General features: G+C 41.2%; 1 protein-coding gene across 4 annotated transcripts in view; it reads right to left on the bottom strand.

Moving 5' to 3' along the window:
• Positions 1-12,711, bottom strand: part of LOC120534338 — a 63,523-nt gene extending 50,812 nt beyond the window's left edge. For 3 of the 4 annotated variants that reach the window (XM_039761851.1, XM_039761853.1, XM_039761854.1), the window contains exons 1-2: positions 12,683-12,706; positions 12,408-12,478 (exon numbers count right to left, since the gene is read on the bottom strand). In XM_039761851.1, the coding sequence (XP_039617785.1) occupies positions 12,408-12,478; positions 12,683-12,703 (92 nt within the window). In that variant the 5' untranslated portion in view covers positions 12,704-12,706. Of the gene's footprint in view, positions 1-12,407; positions 12,479-12,682 lie in introns of all 4 variants that reach the window. The other variant, XM_039761852.1, reaches the window with a different exon arrangement.
• Between the last annotated feature and the right edge of the window lie 9,345 nt (positions 12,712-22,056).

The following is a 22,056-nucleotide window of genomic DNA, read 5'->3' as shown; positions in this document are numbered from 1 at the left end:
GTACAGTACATTTAGTTTTCATATTTCTACAATGACAACCCTAGGAGTTTAAACAATTCAATCAGAGTCTTGTGGTCTGTCAGTCATTGGTGGGTGGTGGGGAATTTGAACAGTAGTGCATGCTCATAATGGCATTTGAGATACTCCTTCCATGCCATCCCCTCTTTGTGACTATCCTATTTCACTAGCACAGTTTACCTCCTTTGAGCTAGCTTCAACTCTTGAACCACTGTTTTTTTTCTGAGCATCTATTGATAGAGAAAATGTTTATTGACACTGTGAAGGTCAGCAAACAGGGGTGTGGTGACAAGAATGTATTCAGCAATAGCAACTTCCATGAATATTGTTATAGGTTGCTTAAAATCAAATAAAAAAGAACAGATCTTGTGGAGGCTAACATGAAACTACAGATGTGAAGGCTGAAATCCAGCCACTTACTGATCCACTGCAGGGACATGAGTAATCCAACACAACCCTGAGGTAGTGTTATCTTGGAAGTTGGAAGGAAAGATGTTATCAGTAAGGCCAACTTGGAATGAAAATGCAAAACTTTTATACCTTGACTGTGTATTCATTTTATGTTCTTTCTTCATAAAGGTTTAAAGACTTGGGTCCATTGCTGTGAAGTCAATTTTTGAAAATACAATAGTTTTGTTTTGCACAAACAGCCAGTAGTGTGTATTCTTTTTAAGAAGGCTTGGATATTTGATCTTTTAGTTTGTCAATCTCAGTTTCAAGAGTAAGAATGCATTAAATAGCATTGTTGATCAGACAGAGAAGGTTATAGGTGTAAGACAGAGTAGTTTGTATGACTTGGCTGAAAGATGCATTTAACAAAAGTCATGGCAATTCTTATTGACTATAGCCATTCTCAGTATACTGATATTTTAGCTCCTTTTTCTGGTTTTCGCTATCTACATAAGCAGTAACACGAAAAACATTTTTGTATCCATTTTTGAGTAGACACATAATAAACAAATAATTGATCTAACCCAGTGCAAACTGGGGTGTCAGAAAATAGTGTTCAGTTATATCATGGTTTTACAAAAAAAGAAATAAAGGTAAGAATTTTACATTCATGAATTGCATTCCAGAAGGCAGCGGCATACTGTGAGAATGTCCTCATTTGGTATAATTGGAATTTAAATGTTAAACCATGGCCTTTCTTCAAGATACTACAATTTTTCTCTCACATCACCAAGGATGTGTGTGTTAGATTAACTGACAATTCCACACTACCCAAGCTCCGTGAGGGTATGTGCCCGAGTGGGCCCTGTGATGGACTGGCAGCAGTCCAAAGATGTTTCCTGCTGTGTCTCAAACATAAATATTTTAACTGAAAGTCAGAAAGTGCTATGCCACCTTCTGCTTTCTGTCTTTGTAATGCTAGCTTTTTAAAAAACTTGGTTTTATGGCTTCCATATAAACAAGCTTATAGCATAATCAAGTTTTTTTTTAATATTTATTCATAATTATATGAATACTCTGAAATATGAATACAATTTTGAAGAGAGTATTCATTTTAACCATATAAACTCTGCCAGCTGAAAAGGTCTAGATTTGAGTTGAACATCTATTGACATATTCAATTCAATTCTTTATTGTCATGTGTACAAGTACCATGTACAATGAAATTCTTGCTTGCATGTGCCCCCACAGACAGTGAACACAGACAAAAAAACACACAATAAATAAATGAATATAAATAAGTAAATACAGTATATAAAACCAGAATCCTAGGAATATATATAGGGACAGTGGCAGAAGTATATGTGCAGGTAGCAGTGGAGGTGACACAAGGTTACTGATTGTTCTGATGTCTGACTGCCATATTTTTTAGTACTTTCCATCGCACTGCTAAAATTGCATTTAACAAGATCTTTAAGCTTCTTTTACTAACCAAAGCACTTGCATATTATCTTCTATTATTATGTAATAAATAAATTGTATTATTTTGTTTATCTCAACAAGTGTGTTTAGCTTATTTAATTCAATTGCCACATTGTACCACGACAGAAAAAGTGAAAGCATTAATGTCAAATTTGTTCAGAAATTGTATAGATCTCCTCATACTCTTGGTGTCACAGCCAAACAGTGAAACACAGATCCCTCAATCAACCTGCAATTAACATGGTGTCTCCCTTGGGCAGAGGGTCTTTTTGATGGTTTTAATTAATTACTAGCATTGCTGTAGGCAAAAGTGATAATTAACTAAGTAATCATATACCCCACCTTATTGCCCTGTGAATCAAAATTCCCACTCCTTGTGTATTCTTATTAAAGATAAAAAGAGAAACTTGTCCAGTCCGATCTCTTTTTAACTAAAACTGAACCCTGCATCTCCTGCAGAAATCCTAAATCTGTGCCCATTTTTATCAAGCGTCTCACAATAGGAAAATGGTTCTAACTGGCTCAAAAATGATGAGTGATGCAAATTTGGTCCTATTCTTAAAAGGAGTAAAAGCATTTAATCAGTTTAGGAAACTACTCTAAACCACCAAGATTTAGGAGAGCTGTCCAAACTCCTTCCAGAAGATGGCATTCAGGCAGAGATTGGCATGCACATTCTGGGAAAGGCTGAATGCTTTGGAAATGCGGGACAACAATTAACTCGTAAAGTAATAGCAGTTTGACAGAGATGGAATAATATTCATAACAAATCTTGTATATCATGTGTTCGCTCCATCTATGCAATGAAGCCATGCACTCTGTGCCAAGGTAAAATTATTGGTTACATTACATTTTTGGACACAGAGAAAAGGCAGATTTGCAATAGCAATTATTTATACATGTCACAAAAAACACCTGGGGTCAGCTGGCGCCCTGCCTGGGGTTTGTTTCCTGCCTTGCTCCCTGTGTTGGCTGGGATTGGTTCCAGCAGACCCCCATGACCCTGTAGTTAGGATATAGCGGGTTGGATAATGGATGGATGGATGGACAAACAACCGCTTCTCCAATTTTGACCAAATCTTAAACACCCTAACTATGTGTGAAGTAATATGCAGAATAATTTATTTCCACATCCACCACACCTGAGGCAATATTAAAGCAAGTTGCATTCATGCAATACACTGGTTTAATGGAATTATTTGTGTGATTGACGGCATGCACACAAAGACCATTGCCCCACCTTGGATGAGTACACATATGTGAATCACAAGCAAAATTAAAGTAATAATGCACAGGTGGACATGGTGGCAAACATTATTGTATGTATGTTAGTATATTACCCTGAATATACACTATATTGCCAAAAGTATTGAGACACCTGCCTTTACACACACATGAATTTTAATGACATCCCATTCTTAATACATAAGCTTTAATATGGAGTTGGCCAACCCTTTGCAGCTATAACAGCTTCAACTCTGCTGGGAAGGCTTTCCACAAAGTTTAGGAGTGTGCTTATGGGAATGTCTGACCATTCTTCCAGGAGACCATTTGTGAGGACAGGTGCTGATGTTGGACGAGAAGGCCTGGCTCGAAGTCTCCGCTCGAATTCATACCAAAGATGTTCTGACTGGTTGAGGTCAGGGCTCTGTGTTGACCAGTCAAGTTACTCCACACCAAACTTGCTCATCCATTTCTTCATAGACCTTGCTTTGTGCACTGTTGCGCAGTCATGTTGCCATCCCCAGACTGTTCCCACAAAGCTGGGAGTATGAAATTGTCCAAAATGACTTCATATGCTGAAGCATTAAGAGTTCCTTTCACTAGGACCCTGATTCTATTGATTCACTAACAGAATGTCTGACTAGTATCTCAGAATGGATGAATAGTAATTTTCTCAAGTTAAATAAAGAGAAAACTGAAATTTTAGTGATCAGCAATAATGGATACAATGAGGCTATTAGAAATAAACTGGATACATTAGGATTAAAAGTCAAGACGGAGGTAAAAAGCTTAGGGGTGATTGTTGACTGTAATCTGAATTTTAAATCACATATTAATCAGATCATTAGGACAGCATTTTTTCACTTAAGAAACATAAGTAAAGTTAGACCGCTTATATCACTGAAAGATGCAGAGAAATTAGTTCACGCGTTTGTTTTCAGTCGACTAGATTACTGTAATGCACTCCTCTCAGGACTACCCAAAAAAGATATAAATCGTTTGCAATTAGTGCAGAATGCAGCTGCTAGAATCCTAACTAGCAAAAGAAAATCCGAACACATTTCTCCAGTTTTAATGTCACTACACTGGTTGCCTGTGTCATTCAGGATTGACTTTAAAATTCTGCTTATGGTTTATAAAGCCTTAAATAATCTCGCCCCATCTTATATATCGGAATGTCTGACACCATATATTCCAAATCGTAACCTCAGATCCTCAAATGAGTGTCGCCTTAGAATTCCAAGAACAAAACTTAAAAGAAGTGGTGAGGCGGCCTTCTGCTGCTATGCACCTAAAATCTGGAATAGCCTGCCAATAGGAATTCGCCAGGCAAATACAGTAGAGCACTTTAAAACACTGCTGAAAACACATTACTTTAACATGGCCTTTTTATAACTTCATTTTAATCGTAATTTAACTTAATCCTGATACTCTATATGTTCAATTCATCATAATAACTATTCATGGTGGCTCTAAAATCCGTACTGACCCCTACTCTTTTTCTGTTTCTTTTTCCGGTTTTTTGTGGTGGTGGCCTGCGCCACCACCACCTACTCAAAGCTTTATGATGCTCAAACAATGATGGACGGATTAAAAGGCAGAAGTCTACGTGACCATCATCATCATCATCAAGCCCTTCCGTGAGAATCCTACATCCAAAGAGGACTGTTTCATTTATGTTAGGTAGAATGCCCAGAGGGGACTGGGCGGTCTCATGGTCTGGAATCCCTACAGATTTTATTTTTTTCTCCAGCCGTCTGGAGTTTTTTGTTTTTTCTGTCCCCTCTGGCCATTGAACCTTACTCTTATTCGATGTTAATGTTGATTTATTTTGTTTTATAATTGTGTCTTTCATTTTTCTATTCTTTAATATATAAAGCACTTTGAGCTACTGTTTGTATGAAAATGTGCTATATAAATAAATGTTGTAGAACTAAAGGGCCAAGCCCAACCCCTGAAAAACAACCCCACACTGTATCCACCAAACTTTACACTTGGCACAATGCAGTCAGGCAGGTACTGTACCGCCAAACCCAGACTCGTTCCATCAGATTGCGTGATTCGTCACTCCAGAGGACACACCTGCAATGCTCTAGCGGGAGTGTGCTTTAACCACTGCAGCTGACACTTTACATCGCACTTGGTGATGTCAGGCTTGGGTGCAGCTGCTCGGTCATGGAAACCCACTCCATGAAGCTCTCTATGCACTGTTCTTGAGCTTTTGAAGGTCTGTAGCGATTGACTCTGCAAAGAGCTGGCGACTTCTGCACACTGTGCACCTCAGCATGCGCTGTTTCCGCTCCGTAATTTTACATGGCCTACTACTTTGTGGCTGAGTTGCAGTTGTTCCCAGTTGCTTCCACTTCGTTATAATACAACTAACAGTTGACCGTGGAATATTTAATATGATTTGGATTAATTGCACAGGTGGCATCCTATCATGGTACCACACTTGAATTCACTGAGCTTCTGAGAGCGACCCATTCTTTCACAAATGTTTATAGAAGCAGTCTGCATGCCCATGTGCTTGATTTTACACCTGTGGCCATAAGAGTGACTGGAACACCTGAACTCAATGATTTGGAGGGGTGTCCCAATACTTTTGGCAATATAGTGTAGGCAGAGTTGGATGTGTGATTGACATCAAAATGTCACACAAGTTGGCTGAGCTTTGCATTCCACTAAACCCTGGAATATTTGTGTTACACTTTACAAACCTGGGAAGGGTCAACAAAGCAGGCACAGACTCCTGGGGCATTAAATAAATATAGTCTTGCAGAAGATAAGGGGGAATCACTGAGAGAGCCCAGCATGTGTCTCTGAAAGACAGTCAGGAACACTGGAAGAGTAGACACAACTTCAGAAATGGGGCCAGAATAGCCATGGCTAGTTTCAGTATAACTGTTACTTTACAAGGTGTTTCCCGTGGCCATAACAGCAAGAAGGTGATTCTCCTCAAAGTATGGCTAAAGGTAATTCATTATTTAATTTAATGTGCTTGTTATTAGGCTTAACTCTTAATCAGTGTGTGTGTGTGTGTGTGTGTCTAGGTCTTTCTGTCTTGGCACTCGTCACTTTATTATTTTTGATGTTGTTGTGAATGGCCAGTTCAATAAATGACTCGAGCACTTCATGATAGTGGCATAAACCTTTTATTTGAACATTTCTTTGAATATTATTACTATTATAATTAACTTTGTGGTGAAGCCTTACTGTTAGCACCAGAAAACTACAAAGCGTCATCGTGATTTCCAAGGAAACTAGAAAACATCATCATGAGTACCACTTTGCAGCTTGGGGTGCCATAAAACCGTAATGAAATTCATTATCAAACATAAACTCCTACTGCTAGCTAGGAATAACTATACGATGCTATGTATTACTCTTTGGCAGGACAAATTCTATTCCTTGTCAGACTTTTAGTGCAATTCCTAGGAGTAATTCTGAGATGCTTGATAAATACTAGCACTAGTCCCATAGATGTGAGAGCACTTTTTTCTTTCAAGCTTATGATTGAGACCTTTGTTATTCTAACTTAATACGTTTAATGAACATTTAAGATTCTGTATTCTTTGTTTTCTGGCATTCATTTTCCAGTGTGGGAGCAAACAATGACATACAGTATTACTAGATAGTTTAACTTCCAGTGAAATGGCACATTTAGGAATGTCTAGCCCCGCTACTAATTATAATGTTCTATTGTTTGCACTGTAACACTTGCAGTAGAGGCATAGAAGATAATGTATACGGCTTGCTTTCTCACTCTCCCTCGCCCACAGCAAATCCATCTATTCACCAATTTTCAACCCGCTTAATCCAATTTGTGGTCACATATACACCATAGCAAAGAAATAAGTAAAAAATAGTTATACAAACTAAACTTGTTAAGTCTGTCTGTGGACAATATGCACATTCTTCCTGTGTTTGTGTTTCCATGGTGCACTCCAGTTTTCCTCTCGCATCTCAAAGATGCATACATTAGGATGACTGGCATCTATAAACTGTCCCAATGTGTCCAAGTGTATGTGCGACCTACAATGGACTCACATCCTGTCCAGGATCGATTCCTGTCTTGCGTCCAATTCTGCATGAAAATATTAGCCATGACCCTGAACAGAACAAGCAGATGATATGTTCTGATATGGGAGAAGATCTTTATAAAAGTGAAATCCTGCTGAACAGTGAGTAAAGCCTTTACATTTGACTGTAAACTCCCCACTGTTGTAGTCTGTGTTGAGGGGAGAACTCAGACAAACCTGTCTTAGTGTCTCTCACCAACGTTGTCATCCTTTTATTACACCACCAAGCCTAACTTTACTATAGTGTACTTAACACATATGGTGCACAAACAAAGATGTGGTTATCAACAAAATACTAAGACAACCAATGCAAAAGGGAAACAAACATGTCTCAAGTCAGAAAGGCATTCTGTTCCCAAGGGCCCTGACCTTAAATCCTCTCAAGTGTTTGAAGGCAACGCTTTGAAGTGTCACTTGTATGTCTGCCTATTCACAGAATACAAAGGTGGAAGCAGATCCCGTGTGCTCAGAGACAACAATACAAAACCATCATCTAAAGTTTCGGCTAATTACTCGTCCTGCTAGTTATCTTTCAGCTCATTCACTTTGTCTCTCCCTCTATTCACGCTCTTGACTGGCTGAATGGATCAAGTGCCTATCACATCACTAGTGATCATGCACAGATATGTACTGGTTGCATAAAGAAGGCTGTCTTTTTAATGAAAAATAATCATCAATGGTTTGGGAACCATATTCAATAACATACACAACCCTTGCTTCAGTCTATATATAGCAAATGCATGGAACTATATGTGCAGCGTATTTTGTGTGAATAGTTAATTTCCTTCCACAAATGACAGCAAATGAAGGTGTGAGTTTGTGGTTTACAGTTGAATGCCCTAACCAGTATACCTCACTAGCTAAGGACTCTGGGAACATTTGATTAAATGAGACATGAATGGCTGAAGCCTATACTAGCAGCATCAAGACAAAAGCCACCAGTTAAAACGCTGTCTTATTTTATTTATGAATTTGCCTGTTTTTATTATGAGGAATACTGGTTATTTAGACAGGTACTACAGAAATGGGGTGTGAAAAACTATTTGCCCCCTTCCTGATTTCTTATTCTTTTGCATGTTTGTCACACAAAATGTTTCTGATCATCAAACACATTTAACCATTAGTCAAATATAACACAAGTAAACACAAAATGCAGTTTTTAAATGATGGTTTTTATTATTTAGGGAGAAAAAATCCAAACCTACATGGCCCTGTGTGAAAAAGTAATTGCCCCCTGAACCTAATAACTGGTTGGGCCACCCTTAGCAGCAATAACTGCAATCAAGCGTTTGCGATAACTTGCAATGAGTCTTTTACAGCGCTCTGGAGGAATTTTGGCCCACTCATCTTTGCAGAATTGTTGTAATTCAGCTTTATTTGAGGGGTTTCTAGCATGAACCGCCTTTTTAAGGTCATGCCATAGCATCTCAATTGGATTCAGGTCAGGGCTTTGACTAGGCCACTCCAAAGTCTTCATTTTGTTTCTCTTCAGCCATTCAGAGGTGGATTTGCTGGTGTGTTTTGGGTCATTGTCCTGTTGCAGCACCCAAGATCGCTTCAGCTTGAGTTGACGAACAGATGGCCGGACATTCTCCTTCAGGATTTTTGGTAGACAGTAGAATTCATGGTTCCATCTATCACAGCAAGCCTTCCAGGTCCTGAAGCAGCAAAACAACCCCAGACCATCACACTACCACCACCATATTTTACTGTTGGTATGATGTTCTTCTTCTAAAATGCTGTGTTCCTTTTACGCCAGATGTAACGGGACATTTGCCTTCCAAAAGTTCAACTTTTGTCTCATCAGTCCACAAGGTATTTTCCCAAAAGTCTTGGCAATCATTGAGATGTTTCTTAGCAAAATTGAGACGAGCCCTAATGTTATTTTTGCTTAACAGTGGTTTGCGTCTTGGAAATCTGCCATGCAGGCCGTTTTTGCCCAGTCTCTTTCTTATGGTGGAGTCGTGAACACTGACCTTAATTGAGGCAAGTGAGGCCTGCAGTTCTTTAGACGTTGTCCTGGGGTCTTTGTGACCTCTCGGATGAGTCGTCTCTCGCTCTTGGGGTAATTTTGGTCGGCCGCCACTCCTGGGAAGGTTCACCACTGTTCCATGTTTTTGTCATTTGTGGATAATGGCTCTCACTGTGGTTCGCTGGAGTCCCAAAGCTTTAGAAATGGCTTTATAACCTTTACCAGACTGATAGATCCCAATTACTTCTGTTCTCATTTGTTCCTGAATTTCTTTGGATCTTGGCATGATGTCTTGCTTTTGAGGTGCTTTTGATCTACTTCTCTGTGTCAGGCAGCTCCTATTTAAGTGATTTCTTGATTGAAACAGGTGTGGCAGTAATCAGGCCTGGGGGTGGCTACGGAAATTGAACTCAGGTGTGATACACCACAGTTAGGTTATTTTTAACAAGGGGCAATAACTTTTTCACACAGGGCCATGTAGGTTTGGATTTTTTTTCTCCCTAAATAATAAAACCATCATTTAAAAACTGCATTTTGTGTTTACTTGTGTTATATTTAACTAATTGTTAAATGTGTTTGATGATCAGAAACATTTTGTTTGACAAACATGCAAAAGAATAAGAAATCAGGAAGGGGGCAAATAGTTTTTCACACCACTGTATATATATATATATATATATATATATATAGTGATATGGACGCTGTATAGTGCCTGACCCGACACAGACTGACACAAAAGGCACGTATAAAAACACTAAGAACTTTATTTTTCTTCAGCTGGAGGGCACGTCTTACCCGTGAACCACCCAGCCACAACACAGTCCCAAACCACAGTATAGTTACCAAGCACCTTCTTCTCTCACCACCACTCCTCCTCAGCAAGCATCGTCCTCCACCTCCTGACTCTGGCCGCTAGTGGTGGTTGCTGGCTCCCTTTTATCAGGCACCCGGAAGTGCTCCAGGTGGTTGATTGCTGACATCCGGCTGCACTTCCGGGTAAGGCGAAACCAGTGCCCAAAAGGGGCCAGCTGCTCCTGTTGCAGCACCCCCTGGCGGCGCCTGCAGAACCCCACAGAGCTGCACAGAACTCCAACCCCCATGAAGTCCGAGACACCTCTGTAACCCAGGGGTGCTGCCATCTAGTATCCAGGGGAAGATACTGAGCTTCTCACCCTTGTCCCCCTGGCAGATGTGGTGAAGGGGCGTTCCGGCCAGGCATGGGCCACGGCCATCTGTCACTATATATATAAAATGTGTGTGTTTGCATGTGATACAGTACCTGGCAAATAATACAAAGAGTACATGACACGTATTTTCCCTAACTGTGGCTCATCTGGTGTATGCACCTTTGCTTTCCCTTATAGGGAATGAACCTTGGACGTCAGCGCCTGAGGCGAAGCCTCTGACGTTGCCCTGATGAACCCAATTAGGGTGAAACATGTGTCATGTACTCTATGTATTATTTATCAGGTACTGTGTCACGTAACTATAATCTGCTTCTTGCTAATGAGAGGACGTGACGAATGTTTGTCGACTGGCCGACCAACCACAAGTGTTACCTGGTAGGTAACCATCCAAATAATCTGAATGCGATTCAGACCTATGAATATATATTAATATAATCTTAATACTGTATATTATAGTGAGGGCACTCAAATAAGATGGCATACAGTATAAGACATCGAGTATAAGCTGGCACCATATATTCAGTTGAGCAGCTTCAGTGTCAGTCACTGGGGAGCCTATAAAAAGAAAAACCTGCCACAGTCACATGATCAACATTCTAGTGTGGCTAAAACGAGCTGTCCTAAAAGAACATGAAATGAGCAAAAATCCATTGAGTTAGCACCATCAAGCACTGTGCAGAGCTACTATATACACTCACTGAGGAAATTATTACAAAAACTGTGATAATACTGGAAAGAGCCTTCTTTTTCTCTCAAAACAACCTAATTTCTTCATGACATTGATTATGTAAGATGTTGGAAACATTCCTTTCAGATTCCAGTCCATGCTGATGTGACTGATGTGACATCGTATTTGTCAGCTTCATGCTGCAAATCTCCCATTTTACCACAGCCCAAAAGTGTTGTACTAAATTAAGATCCAGTGACAGGGAGGGTCACTTAAAAACACTGAACACATTGTGATTTCCATGAAACCAGTTGGAGATGACTTGCTTAGTGACATGGTGCATTATCATGCTGGCAGAAGCCATTGGAAGAAAGGAAAATTGTGGCATTTAAGAGATGAACATGGCCAGCAAGAACACTCAAATAGGCGACAAGAAAACATTCCACACCATCACACCTCCATCCTCAGCCTGGACTTCTGATAAAAGATGGTATTTGGGAGGGTGGGGTTGGAGGGGGCTGATTTTATATTCTTCTTGTATCTTGAGTATTATACATTGTATACAGGTTGAGGGAGTTAGTTTCCTTTCCTTTTTTTTCAATTTAGTCTTAGTGGTCAAAGATATAGTATTTTCATGTTGATTGCTTGGCTTCTTTATGCATTTATGCCCACATTATCTTCCTAAAATCATTTCAAATACAACTTATTGTGAGAGGTCAGTCAGTCATTGTCCAACCCGCTATATCCTAACACAGGGCGCAAGGCAGGAACAAACCCTTGGCAGGATGCCAGCCCATCCCAGGGCACACACACGCCCGCCCGCTCACTAGATCGCCAATGCACCTAACCTGCAAGTCTTTGGACTGTGGGAGGAAACCTCGCGGAACACGGGAAGAACATGCAAACTACACGCAGGGAGGACAAGGGGAAGCAAACCCTGGTCTCCTAACTGCCAGGCAGCAGTGCTACCACTGCGCCACTTGAATTCTTGACTTATTTTCTACAACCCTCTCAAACACATTTTTTTGTGGCACAGGCTATATGAAATACAGGTGAGATATAAAATCTGAACAGAAAACTTAGGTTTATGTAATGTATACGTGTATGCTTCTGCTCATGCCACGTTCAAGGTTGGCTTCTGAACTGAACAAATTTGATCTGCTTTGAGCCTCTCTTTTGTTTTATTAAATACTGATTTTATTTGTAATGTGTTCAAGGCACCATCATAAAACTCCTTACTAAGAAAGAACGATGCATAGAAAAAAAAAACAGAGACAGTCAACTGTGGGTAACCCGTTCGTTCAGCTCTCCATTTAAAACCGAAGTTCACTGGACGCCAACGCGAAACGCAAAGAAGAAAGTCGCCGTGGCCAAAACGACCTGCTTACCTGGGCTCCCTTTGAACGGAGTCTGGCTTCTGGCTTCTGTGATTCGCTGCCCGAGTCGATGTGGAATCAATCTAGAAAAGAAAGAAAGAACACAAACGGTTTTATTATTTCCGTATAGTACAGAGAGTTTCAATGAACAAAAGTTGAAAAGCTATAAGTACCGCGACTAAACCCCAAGCGTCGGGGACTCGAGAACAGTTACACCTCAAGATTATGGGGTTAAAAAATACATAGCAAGTCACCACCGTTCGACTGTCCCTACAAACACTACACACGGCGCTTACCTTCGGCAGCATCACCGACTGCCAGCGGCTCTCTCTCTCTCTCGAGCGCGCGCGCGCCCAGGGTTCCCCGCGCGTCTCACTCCCGGCATCTGCTGGCCACAGTAGTCAGTGCACTTGCCGTAGGACCTAACGGGTCTCTTGGCTGCAGTTGCACTCAGTCAGTCCATTACCGAACGCAATTAATCCAGTTCAGCGTCGCGGGAGCCGAAGTTTCTGGATCTGAATCTAAGGCATGAACTAACACTGGAAGGAGCACCAGCAGTTTACCTTCAGTGTACCATATTTAATTTCTGCAGCAAGGTATTGCTTGATTGGATTCTCCACTGTGCTTACTCGTTTTTAATGTCTGATTTTTGTTTTTGGTTGGTGATGTTTCCGTCAGAACTCCACAGTCCTCCATGCTGTCACGTTCCCTGGTAATTGAAAAACTGGACACAGGGAGGACGTGTGTCCTGTGATGGGTCGGCATTCTGTCCAGGGTGAGTTCCTGCTTGAAGATTACTATTACTATTCTATGAGGCTGTCTTACAAGACAAAGCATAACGTACAGTACCGTCCATAACGTTTGGAACAAAGACACATTTTTCCCTGATTTATCCCTCTACTCCATTGTTTAAATTTAAAATTCAGGTGTGATTAAAGTGCACATTGTAGACTTTATTTAAGGGTATTTTCATATATTTTAATCACACCATGTACACATGACAACACTTTTTATACCTGGTTCCCTCATTCTGGGTATCATAATGTTTGGGACAGTTGGCGTCACGGATGTTTGTGTTTACTCAGGTACATTTCATTACTTCATATGATACCTCAGCTTGCTTCTATCCTTTGAAGTCTGTAGTTGCCATTGTTCAACATAAGGACAAGAGCTGCGCCAATGAATGTCAAGGAAGCCATTATGGGGCTGAAAAACAAGATTAAAACTATTAGACACATCAGTAAAAATTTAGGATTACCTAAATCAACTGTCTGGAATATCATTAAGAAGAAAGAACACACTGGTGAGCTCAGTAATTGCAGGGAAGGCCTCCACTGTTGATGACAGAAGAATCCTCACTATGGTAAAAGATAAAGCCGCAAAATCCTGTCTGATAGATCTGGAGTAATCTTCGGAGGCAGATGTGAACGTGTCCAAGACTACCATGTGCAGAAAACTTCATGAACGTAATTACAGAGGCCACATTGCAAGATGCCGACCACTATGCGCTACAAAAACAGGATGGCCAGGTTACAGTTTATGAAAAAGGACTTAAACAAGCCTGTTGCATTCTGGAAAAAGGTCTTGTAGACATACGAGACAAAGCTGAATTTGTATCAGAGTGATGGCAAGAGCAAAGTGTACTGACCAAAAGGAACTGCCCAAGATGCAAAGCTTACCATCTCGTCTGTTAAACAATTTGGCGAGGGTGATGACTTGGGCATGTATGGCTGCCACAGGTACTGGCACACTTCACTGATGATGGTACAGCGAATTCTGAGATGTTCTGAGGTGTGTAGAAACATATCTGCTCAATTCCAGGAAATGTCTCTAAACTCATCCTACAAGATAATAATCCCAAACATACTGCTAAGACAACACAGGAGTTTTTCAAAGATAAAAATGTGGAAAATTCTGTAATTTTCAAGACTGTCACTTGATTTAAATCCATTTGAGCAGGCCTTCCATGTGCTGAAGAGGTAAAGGGATAAGCCCCCGAAACAAGCAGGAGCTGAAGATGGCTGCATTAGAGGCCTGGTAGAGCATCACCAGAGAAGATCCTCAGCCCCTGCTGATGTCTATGAATTGCAGATTTCAAGCAGTCATTGCATACAAGGGATATGCAACAAACTCCTAAATTTGACTGCTTCAACAGACAAGCAATTGCTATGTCACAAGCATTATTATATGGGGGGATCATGTAGAAGAAGTGCTGTCACTTCTACATTACATGGTGAGAGCGAAATGTATGCAAATACCTGTAAATGAAAGTCTGCCATATGCATTGTAGTCATGTCTGCTTTGATTTGTAATTTTAAACTGCGGAGCAGAGGGGTGAAGCAAGGAAAAATGTGTCTTTGTCCCAAACATTATGGAGGGCACTGTACATCATTAAAAATGCTATTATTATTCTCAAACCTTCGTAATCTAGTTCAGGGTCATAGGGAGCTAGAGCCTTTCCCAACAGTGGTGGGTGCAAGCCAGGAAACAGGGAACAAAGTCCATCACAGGCCCACCTACACACAGTCACAAGGCCAATTTGGAATTGTCCGTTAACCCAAGCTTCATGTCTTTGAGGATATGGGAGGAAACTACACAAACATTAGGGAAAACATGGGAAACTCCACACCTACAACAACTGGGCACAGGATTGAACCCAGGGGGTTAGATTTATAATCCATTCTAACAGAATAATTATAATATGGAATACAGAGCATCTGCACAAATAATAATGATAATTAATTACATTTAACTAGTGTTTTTCTAGGTACTGAAAGCACTTTACATAGATAGTCTGGGGGGTTTGTTCCTGCCTTGCGCCCTGTGTTGGCTGGGATTGGCTCCAGCAGACCCCCGTGACCCTGTGTTCAGATTCAGTGGGTTGGAAAATGGTTGGTTGGTTGGTTGGGTTGGATGATGACTGACTGACTGACTTTGGGTTAGAATTTACATTACTATGCATATTTGTTTTTACATCATTGTTCTTCCCCTCATGTACACTTCTAAACCAGGCCCATTCTAAACTCCCTAAACATACTGTATATATGACAGTCCTCCTTCTACAGACGTCCTTTACCTGGATTCCCTATTCTTAGCAGCCATGCCACCTGCATTTCAGAACAGACCTGAATCTAAGCATGTTCGGGCCCTGGCCAGTACTTTAGTGATCATCTAGGAGAAGCTTGGTTTGCTGCTGGAAGAGGTTTTGGTGAGGCCTACTCCCAATGCCCCAGTCCACTGATAGGGAAACCATGGTTAAAAAGTGGTGATGAGACATAAAATCAAGGTCCTGACTCTTTGTGGTCATAAAACATCCCTGGGCATCTGCTGAGAAAAGTAGGGTGTACCTATAATGTCATGGATAAAATGTCTACCATGGCCTGATCATTCTTGACTCCCTAATTATTTCCTGTTCCGCATTGGCTCTCTCTCTAACTACTTCACCACCTAATAGCTGATGTGTGGTGAGTGTACTGGCCCAGAAAATGGCTGCTGTTTCATCACCCAGGTGAATGCTTACATTAATAGTGGTTGAAACAAACCACGGGCAGGGTGCCAACCCACTGCAGGACACACCCACACACCAAGCACACACTAGGGACAATTTAGAATTGCTAATGCACCTAACCTGCATGTCTTTGGACTGTGGGAGGAAACTGGAGCACCCGGAGGAAACCCACGCAGACACGGGGAGAACATGCAAACTCCACGCAGGGAGGATCTGGGAAGCGAACTCAGGGCTACCACTGTGCCATCGTGCCGCCCCTAACCCAAAGTTTAAGTGAAAAAGTAAAAGAACTAACATATTAAAATAGCTTGCCTTAATGCAAGAAGTATCAAAAATGAAACAAGTGAGTTAGAGTTATATGTAGCTTATTATAATTATGATATAACAGCAACAACAGAAACTTGGCTAAAAAACAAAGATAGGGATGAGTATAACATAGAGTAGGTTACACTTTTTGTAGGAGGGACAGACAGAGCAGAAATGTCGATATGTTATACAGAGGTGCCAAACAGAATTTAAATGTAAGCCTTTTTCAGTTGGACGATGAGCCACATCATGCATGAGCATGGGAAAGGTGCTATATGAATAAAATGTATTATTATTATAGTGAGAACATCTGAATTTGTCTGGAAAGCAATAGGGAAAGAGGTCTTATTTTAGGAGTCTGCCGTATAATGCCCAATGTAAACAGTAAGTTCAATGTGCAAGTTTCATAGCTCTCTCTATACTGTATATATATACTGCTCAAAAGAATTAAAGGAATACTTTTTAATCAGAGTATAGCATAAAGTCAATGAAACTTATGGGATATTAATCTGGTCAGTTAAGTAGCAGAGGGGGTTGTTAATCAGTTTCTGCTGCTGTGGTGTTAATGAAATTAACAACAGATGCACTAGAGGGGCAACAATGAGATGACCCCCAAAACAGGAATGGTTTAACAGGTGGAGGCCACTGACATTTTTCCCTCCTCATCTTTTCTGACTGTTTCTTCACTAGTTTTGCATTTGGCTACAGTCAGTGTCACTACTGGTAGCATGAGGCGATACCTGGATCCTACAGAGGTTGCACAGGTAGTCCAACTTCTCCAGGATGGCACATCAATACGTGTCATTGCCAGAAGGTTTGCTGTGTCTCCCTGCACAGTCTCAAGGGCATGGAGGAGATTCTAGGAGACAAGCAGTTACTCTAGGAGAGCTGGAGAGGGCCATAGAAGGTCCATAACCCATCAGCAGGACCAGTATCTGCTCCTTTGGGCAAGGAGGAACAGGATGAGCACTGCCAGAGCCCTACAAAATGACCTCCAGCAGGCCACTGGTGTAAATGTCTCTGACCAAAGAACAAGAAAGACTTCATGAGGGTGACCCAAGGGCCCCATGTCCTCTAATGGGCCCTGAGCTCACTGCCCAGCAGCATGCAGCTCGATTGGCATTCGCCATAGAATACCAGAATTGGCAGATGCACCACTGGTGCCCTGTGCTTTACAGATGAGAGCAGGTTCACCCTGAGCGTGACAGAAGTGAAAGGGTCTGGAGAAGCCATGGAGAACATTATGCTGCCTGTAACATCATTCAGCATGAGCAGTTTGGTGGTGGGTTAATGATTGTCTGGGGAGGCATATCCATGGAGGGCCACACAGACCGCTACAGGCTTGACAAAGGCACCTTGGCTGCCATTAGGTATCAGGATGAAATCCTTGGACCCATTGTCAGACCCTATGCTGGTACAGTGGCTCCTGGTGCACGACAATTCCTGGCCTCATGTGGTGAGAGTATGCAGGCAGATCCTGGAGGATGAAGGAATTGATACCATTGACTGGCCACCACACTTTCCTGACCTAAATCCAATAGAACACCTCTGGGACATTATGTTTTGGTCCATCCAATGCCACCAGGTTGCACCTCAGACTGTCCAGGAGCTCAGTGATGCCCTGGTCCAGATCTGGGAGGAGATCCCCCACAACACCATCTGTCATCTCATTAAAAGCATGCACCGATGTTGTCAGGCATGTATACAAGAACACAGGGGCCATACAAAGTGCTGCATACAATTTTGAGTTGCTGCAATTCAATTTTGGCAAAATGGACTAGCCTGCCACATAATTTTTCACTCTGATTTTTGGGGCGTCTTTGAATTCAGGGCTCTGTAGGTTGATCATTTTCATTTCCATCAAGCGATGAGGCATCCTTTCGTTCCTAACACATTACCCAGTCTATATCAGTATAGATATCCAGGAGGATTTCTTTTTCCCATTGACATCTGATGTGTTTTCAAAGTGTTCCTTTAATTTTTTTGAGCAGCTTATATATATATATATATATATATATATATATATATATATATATATACCTGTATATATTTATACAGAGAGAGAGAGGCAATATGGTGCAGCCTTAATTTGTGGAAGACAGACACAACTAAAGACATGAGCATAAAATGATGGTTGTCGATTTCAAACTGTGTCTCCTCAATGTGCTCCTTGAAAAAGAACACATCATCTGAACCAATCTCAGCCCGAACAAACTGACTGATCAAAGATACACTGACAGCTTGCCCTACTGTCGACTGTCGGATAACACGCTCAGCTACTTTGACCACCTTGACTGTACCCTCAGAAGGAATCATCAAACCTCCTTTGTTTTTTTAATGTGAGCAAGTGGTAGCTTTGATCATATGATGCCGGTACAGCATCTGTTACCAAACTAGCACGGCACACATCACAGGACAGCTTTCTCAAAATCCTGTTTAAGGGCTACCTCCCACTGCTTCCTGACGTGGAGAAATGTTAACAGCTAACAACAGTCTACATAGTTAGTGACTAAATACGTTTAGCCAAAACATTGTTTGGAGGCTCACTTGAGCACATAAATGCAGAGCTTTGCTATCTTAGCCTGGCGTAGCTAAAGTTAAGATTATAAAACGGGATTTTCTAATGGCCAACTATAACCAAAACAAGTGTTCAGCCATACCTATGAAATGTAATCCCCCGGGATCTGGTTTGGAGCGTACAGCGGTTTGTACAATCCCAAGCAGCACATGTGTGAGGCATCTTTATCCATTACTTCACTCCACAACAGTGCCACTCGCAATATGGCGGCGACGTTGACATACAATGGTGCTGGTCATGCGGATTCTATGTCTATGGTCTCGAGCCTATGGACGAAGACCCTTCCGGTTCCGACCCCCCGATGTAATTTCCTGTATTGGCCTTTAAAAGCTGCACTTTTCCCCTAACCCTTCAGTTCTATTTTGGACTCTGAATCGTGCACTTCAGTGCTATCATTTTTGCAATTTTGCAGCCATGAAACAATATACGGGTGGCTGCCACAAACCCTTGCTATGGCTCTTGGTTGAGTTTGTGACAATATATATATGTTTCTATATATATATATAGTACAAATAAAGTACTATCTATGCTGTATATTGTAATACGAGCACTGACATGAGACATCTGTGTTGCATTAGTGCAAGTTTACAGGGAGATATTATGGCCATGGGGGACCTTTACTACTCAAATATTAATTAAGCTACCCTTGCCAACAGTAAAGTACAAAAGAGTTTATAGACATAATCAGATACTGTTTTTTAATAATTAAAGCATCATTGGTGGGGGGATGTCTGTCTAGATTTATTGTACAGTTCTTTTAATTTCCTACTTATTGTAGATTTTGGGATTTACCTGTCCTGCATTATGTTTAAAGCATTTTTAAACCTGTTTCATTGCTCCTCACATGTCTCCCAATTTATTCATTTTAGACTTTACCACATCTGTTCAATATTTGCCCAACAAGAGTTAAACTTAACAGTTTTGGCCTTTGCATCCTCCCTCTTCCAAATCACAGAGAATTGTATTATATTATGTTCACTTGGCCCTAGGTGTTCAATCACCTCTACACTCAATTCTATCCTGATTATTGCAAAGTATAAGACTTAATAACTCCAATGTGATTCGTAGAGCATATGAGAGCATGAAAGCAACAATTAAGAAGGATATCAGGGACCTTTTTAATTAGCCAATAAAAGGTGTAATTTTGCTTGGCTTTTCTCTACATTCATAGTGGCTAACATGGTACAACACCCTAGTACTACAGTATTTTAGAAGTAAAAGAACAGTCAGGTAGGAGGTCAAGTGCATCAGGGACAGGAAAGGGAAATTAAAAGATACAGACAATGAAACAGCGGATGCTCTAAACTTGCATTTTACTAAGGTCTTCACCAGTAAGCAAGTGGATAATAAAGAGGTAAACGGGACTACTAAGGAAGTATTGAGGGGTTTAGAAATTGTAGAGGGAGAAGAGCGGCTCAGATTAAATAGGCTGAAATCAAACAAATGACAGGACCAGATAATATTTATCCTATGGATCTCAATGAAGTTAGTGAGTACATTGTGGATGCTAGAGGTGCTGTTGCCCCGTGAAACCCACCAGACAGACGTCCAAGACACACTTGTAAAAAACACCAAGAATAATTTTAATAATTTTCTTAAGTGCACAAAGCACCGCACACTCCACAATTCTTAAATCAATAATCAATAAACACAATCCTCCTCTCCACCCAGCAGCTCTGTCACTCTACCACCCAACTCCGGCTCTCTGGGTGATACGCCACATCATCCTTCCTTAAGCATCCCGGAAGTACTGCGGGCTTCCGCCCTCATGACTCCGAATTACTTCCGGGTTGTCATAACAGCAGTAGTCCCCAGGTTCTTGGTGAACTCCCCCTGGCGGCACCCACGGCACCCAACAGGGCTGAGGAAACGGACTCCACATCCCAGGATGCTTTGAGGGAATCTGGGGAATTGTTGCCGTCCAGGGGAGCTGCTCTGAAAAGGCTGCCTTCCTCCACTCTTTTCTTTCAGGGACGTCCCAGCCAGACTGAACCCTCGGCCGTCCATCACAACATATATAAACCCTTGACACATTTTTGAAAGTTCATACATCCTGGGAAAATATTATATCATTAAATAAAAAGGGTAACCAGGCAGATTCAAACAACTATAGGCCAATAAACATAACAAGCACCGCAGGTAAATTGATGGGAGAAATTATTAAGGATAAGATTGAGCAGCATATAGCAAGAACGGGTTTTACTGAACAGTCAGCATGGGTTCAGACAAGGGAAGTCATGTTTTATTAAAATGGTGGAATTCTATGAAACAGCAACAAAAGGATATGGCCAGAATGATGCATGTGATATTATTAATGTTGACTTTCAGAAAGAATTTGATAAGCTCCAACATGAGAGGTTGGGCATCAAATTAAAAGAAGTGGGAGTTCAGGGTGATGTCTTTAGTGGGAGCAGAATTGGTTCAGACACAGAAAGCAGAGCGTGATGGTGCGAGAATGCCAGTCAGAATTGGCCGATGTTAAGAGTGGTGTTCCACAGGGGTCAGTGTTAGGGCCGCTGCTATTTTTAATATATATATATATATATATATATATATATATACAGTGGTGTGAAAAACTATTTGCCCCTTCCTGATTTCTTATTCTTTTGCATGTTTGTCACACAAAATGTTTCTGATCATCAAACACATTTAACCATTAGTCAAATATAACACAAGTAAACACAAAATGCAGTTTTTAAATAATTGTTTTATTATTTAGGGAGAAAAAATCCAAACCTACATGGCCCTGTGTGAAAAAGTAATTGCCCCTTGTTCAAAAATAACCTAACTGTGGTGTATCACACCTGAGTTCAATTTCCGTAGCCACCCCAGGCCTGATTACTGTCACACCTGTTTCAATCAAGAAATCACTTAAATAGGAGCTGCCTGACACAGAGAAGTAGACCAAAAGCACCTCAAAAGCTAGACATCATGCCAAGATCCAAAGAAATTCAGGAACAAATGAGAACAGAAGTAATTGAGATCTATCAGTCTGGTAAAGGCTATAAAGCCATTTCTAAAGCTTTGGGACTCCAGCGAACCACAGTGAGAGCCATTATCCACAAATGGCAAAAACATGGAACAGTGGTGAACCTTCCCAGGAGAGGCCGGCCGACCAAAATTACCCCAAGACGCAGAGGCGACTCATCCGAGAGGTCACAAAGACCCCAGGACAAGCGTCTAAAGAACTGCAGGCCTCACTTGCCTCAATTAAGATCAGTGTTCACGACTCCACCATAAGAAAGAGACTGGGCAAAAACGGCCTGCAT

The sequence above is a fragment of the Polypterus senegalus genome, chromosome 8 (genome assembly GCF_016835505.1).
Source record: "Polypterus senegalus isolate Bchr_013 chromosome 8, ASM1683550v1, whole genome shotgun sequence".
Lineage (NCBI taxonomy): Eukaryota > Metazoa > Chordata > Cladistia > Polypteriformes > Polypteridae > Polypterus > Polypterus senegalus.
The sequence above is the reverse complement of the archived record's forward strand: the minus strand, read 5'-3'. Positions and strand labels throughout refer to the sequence as shown.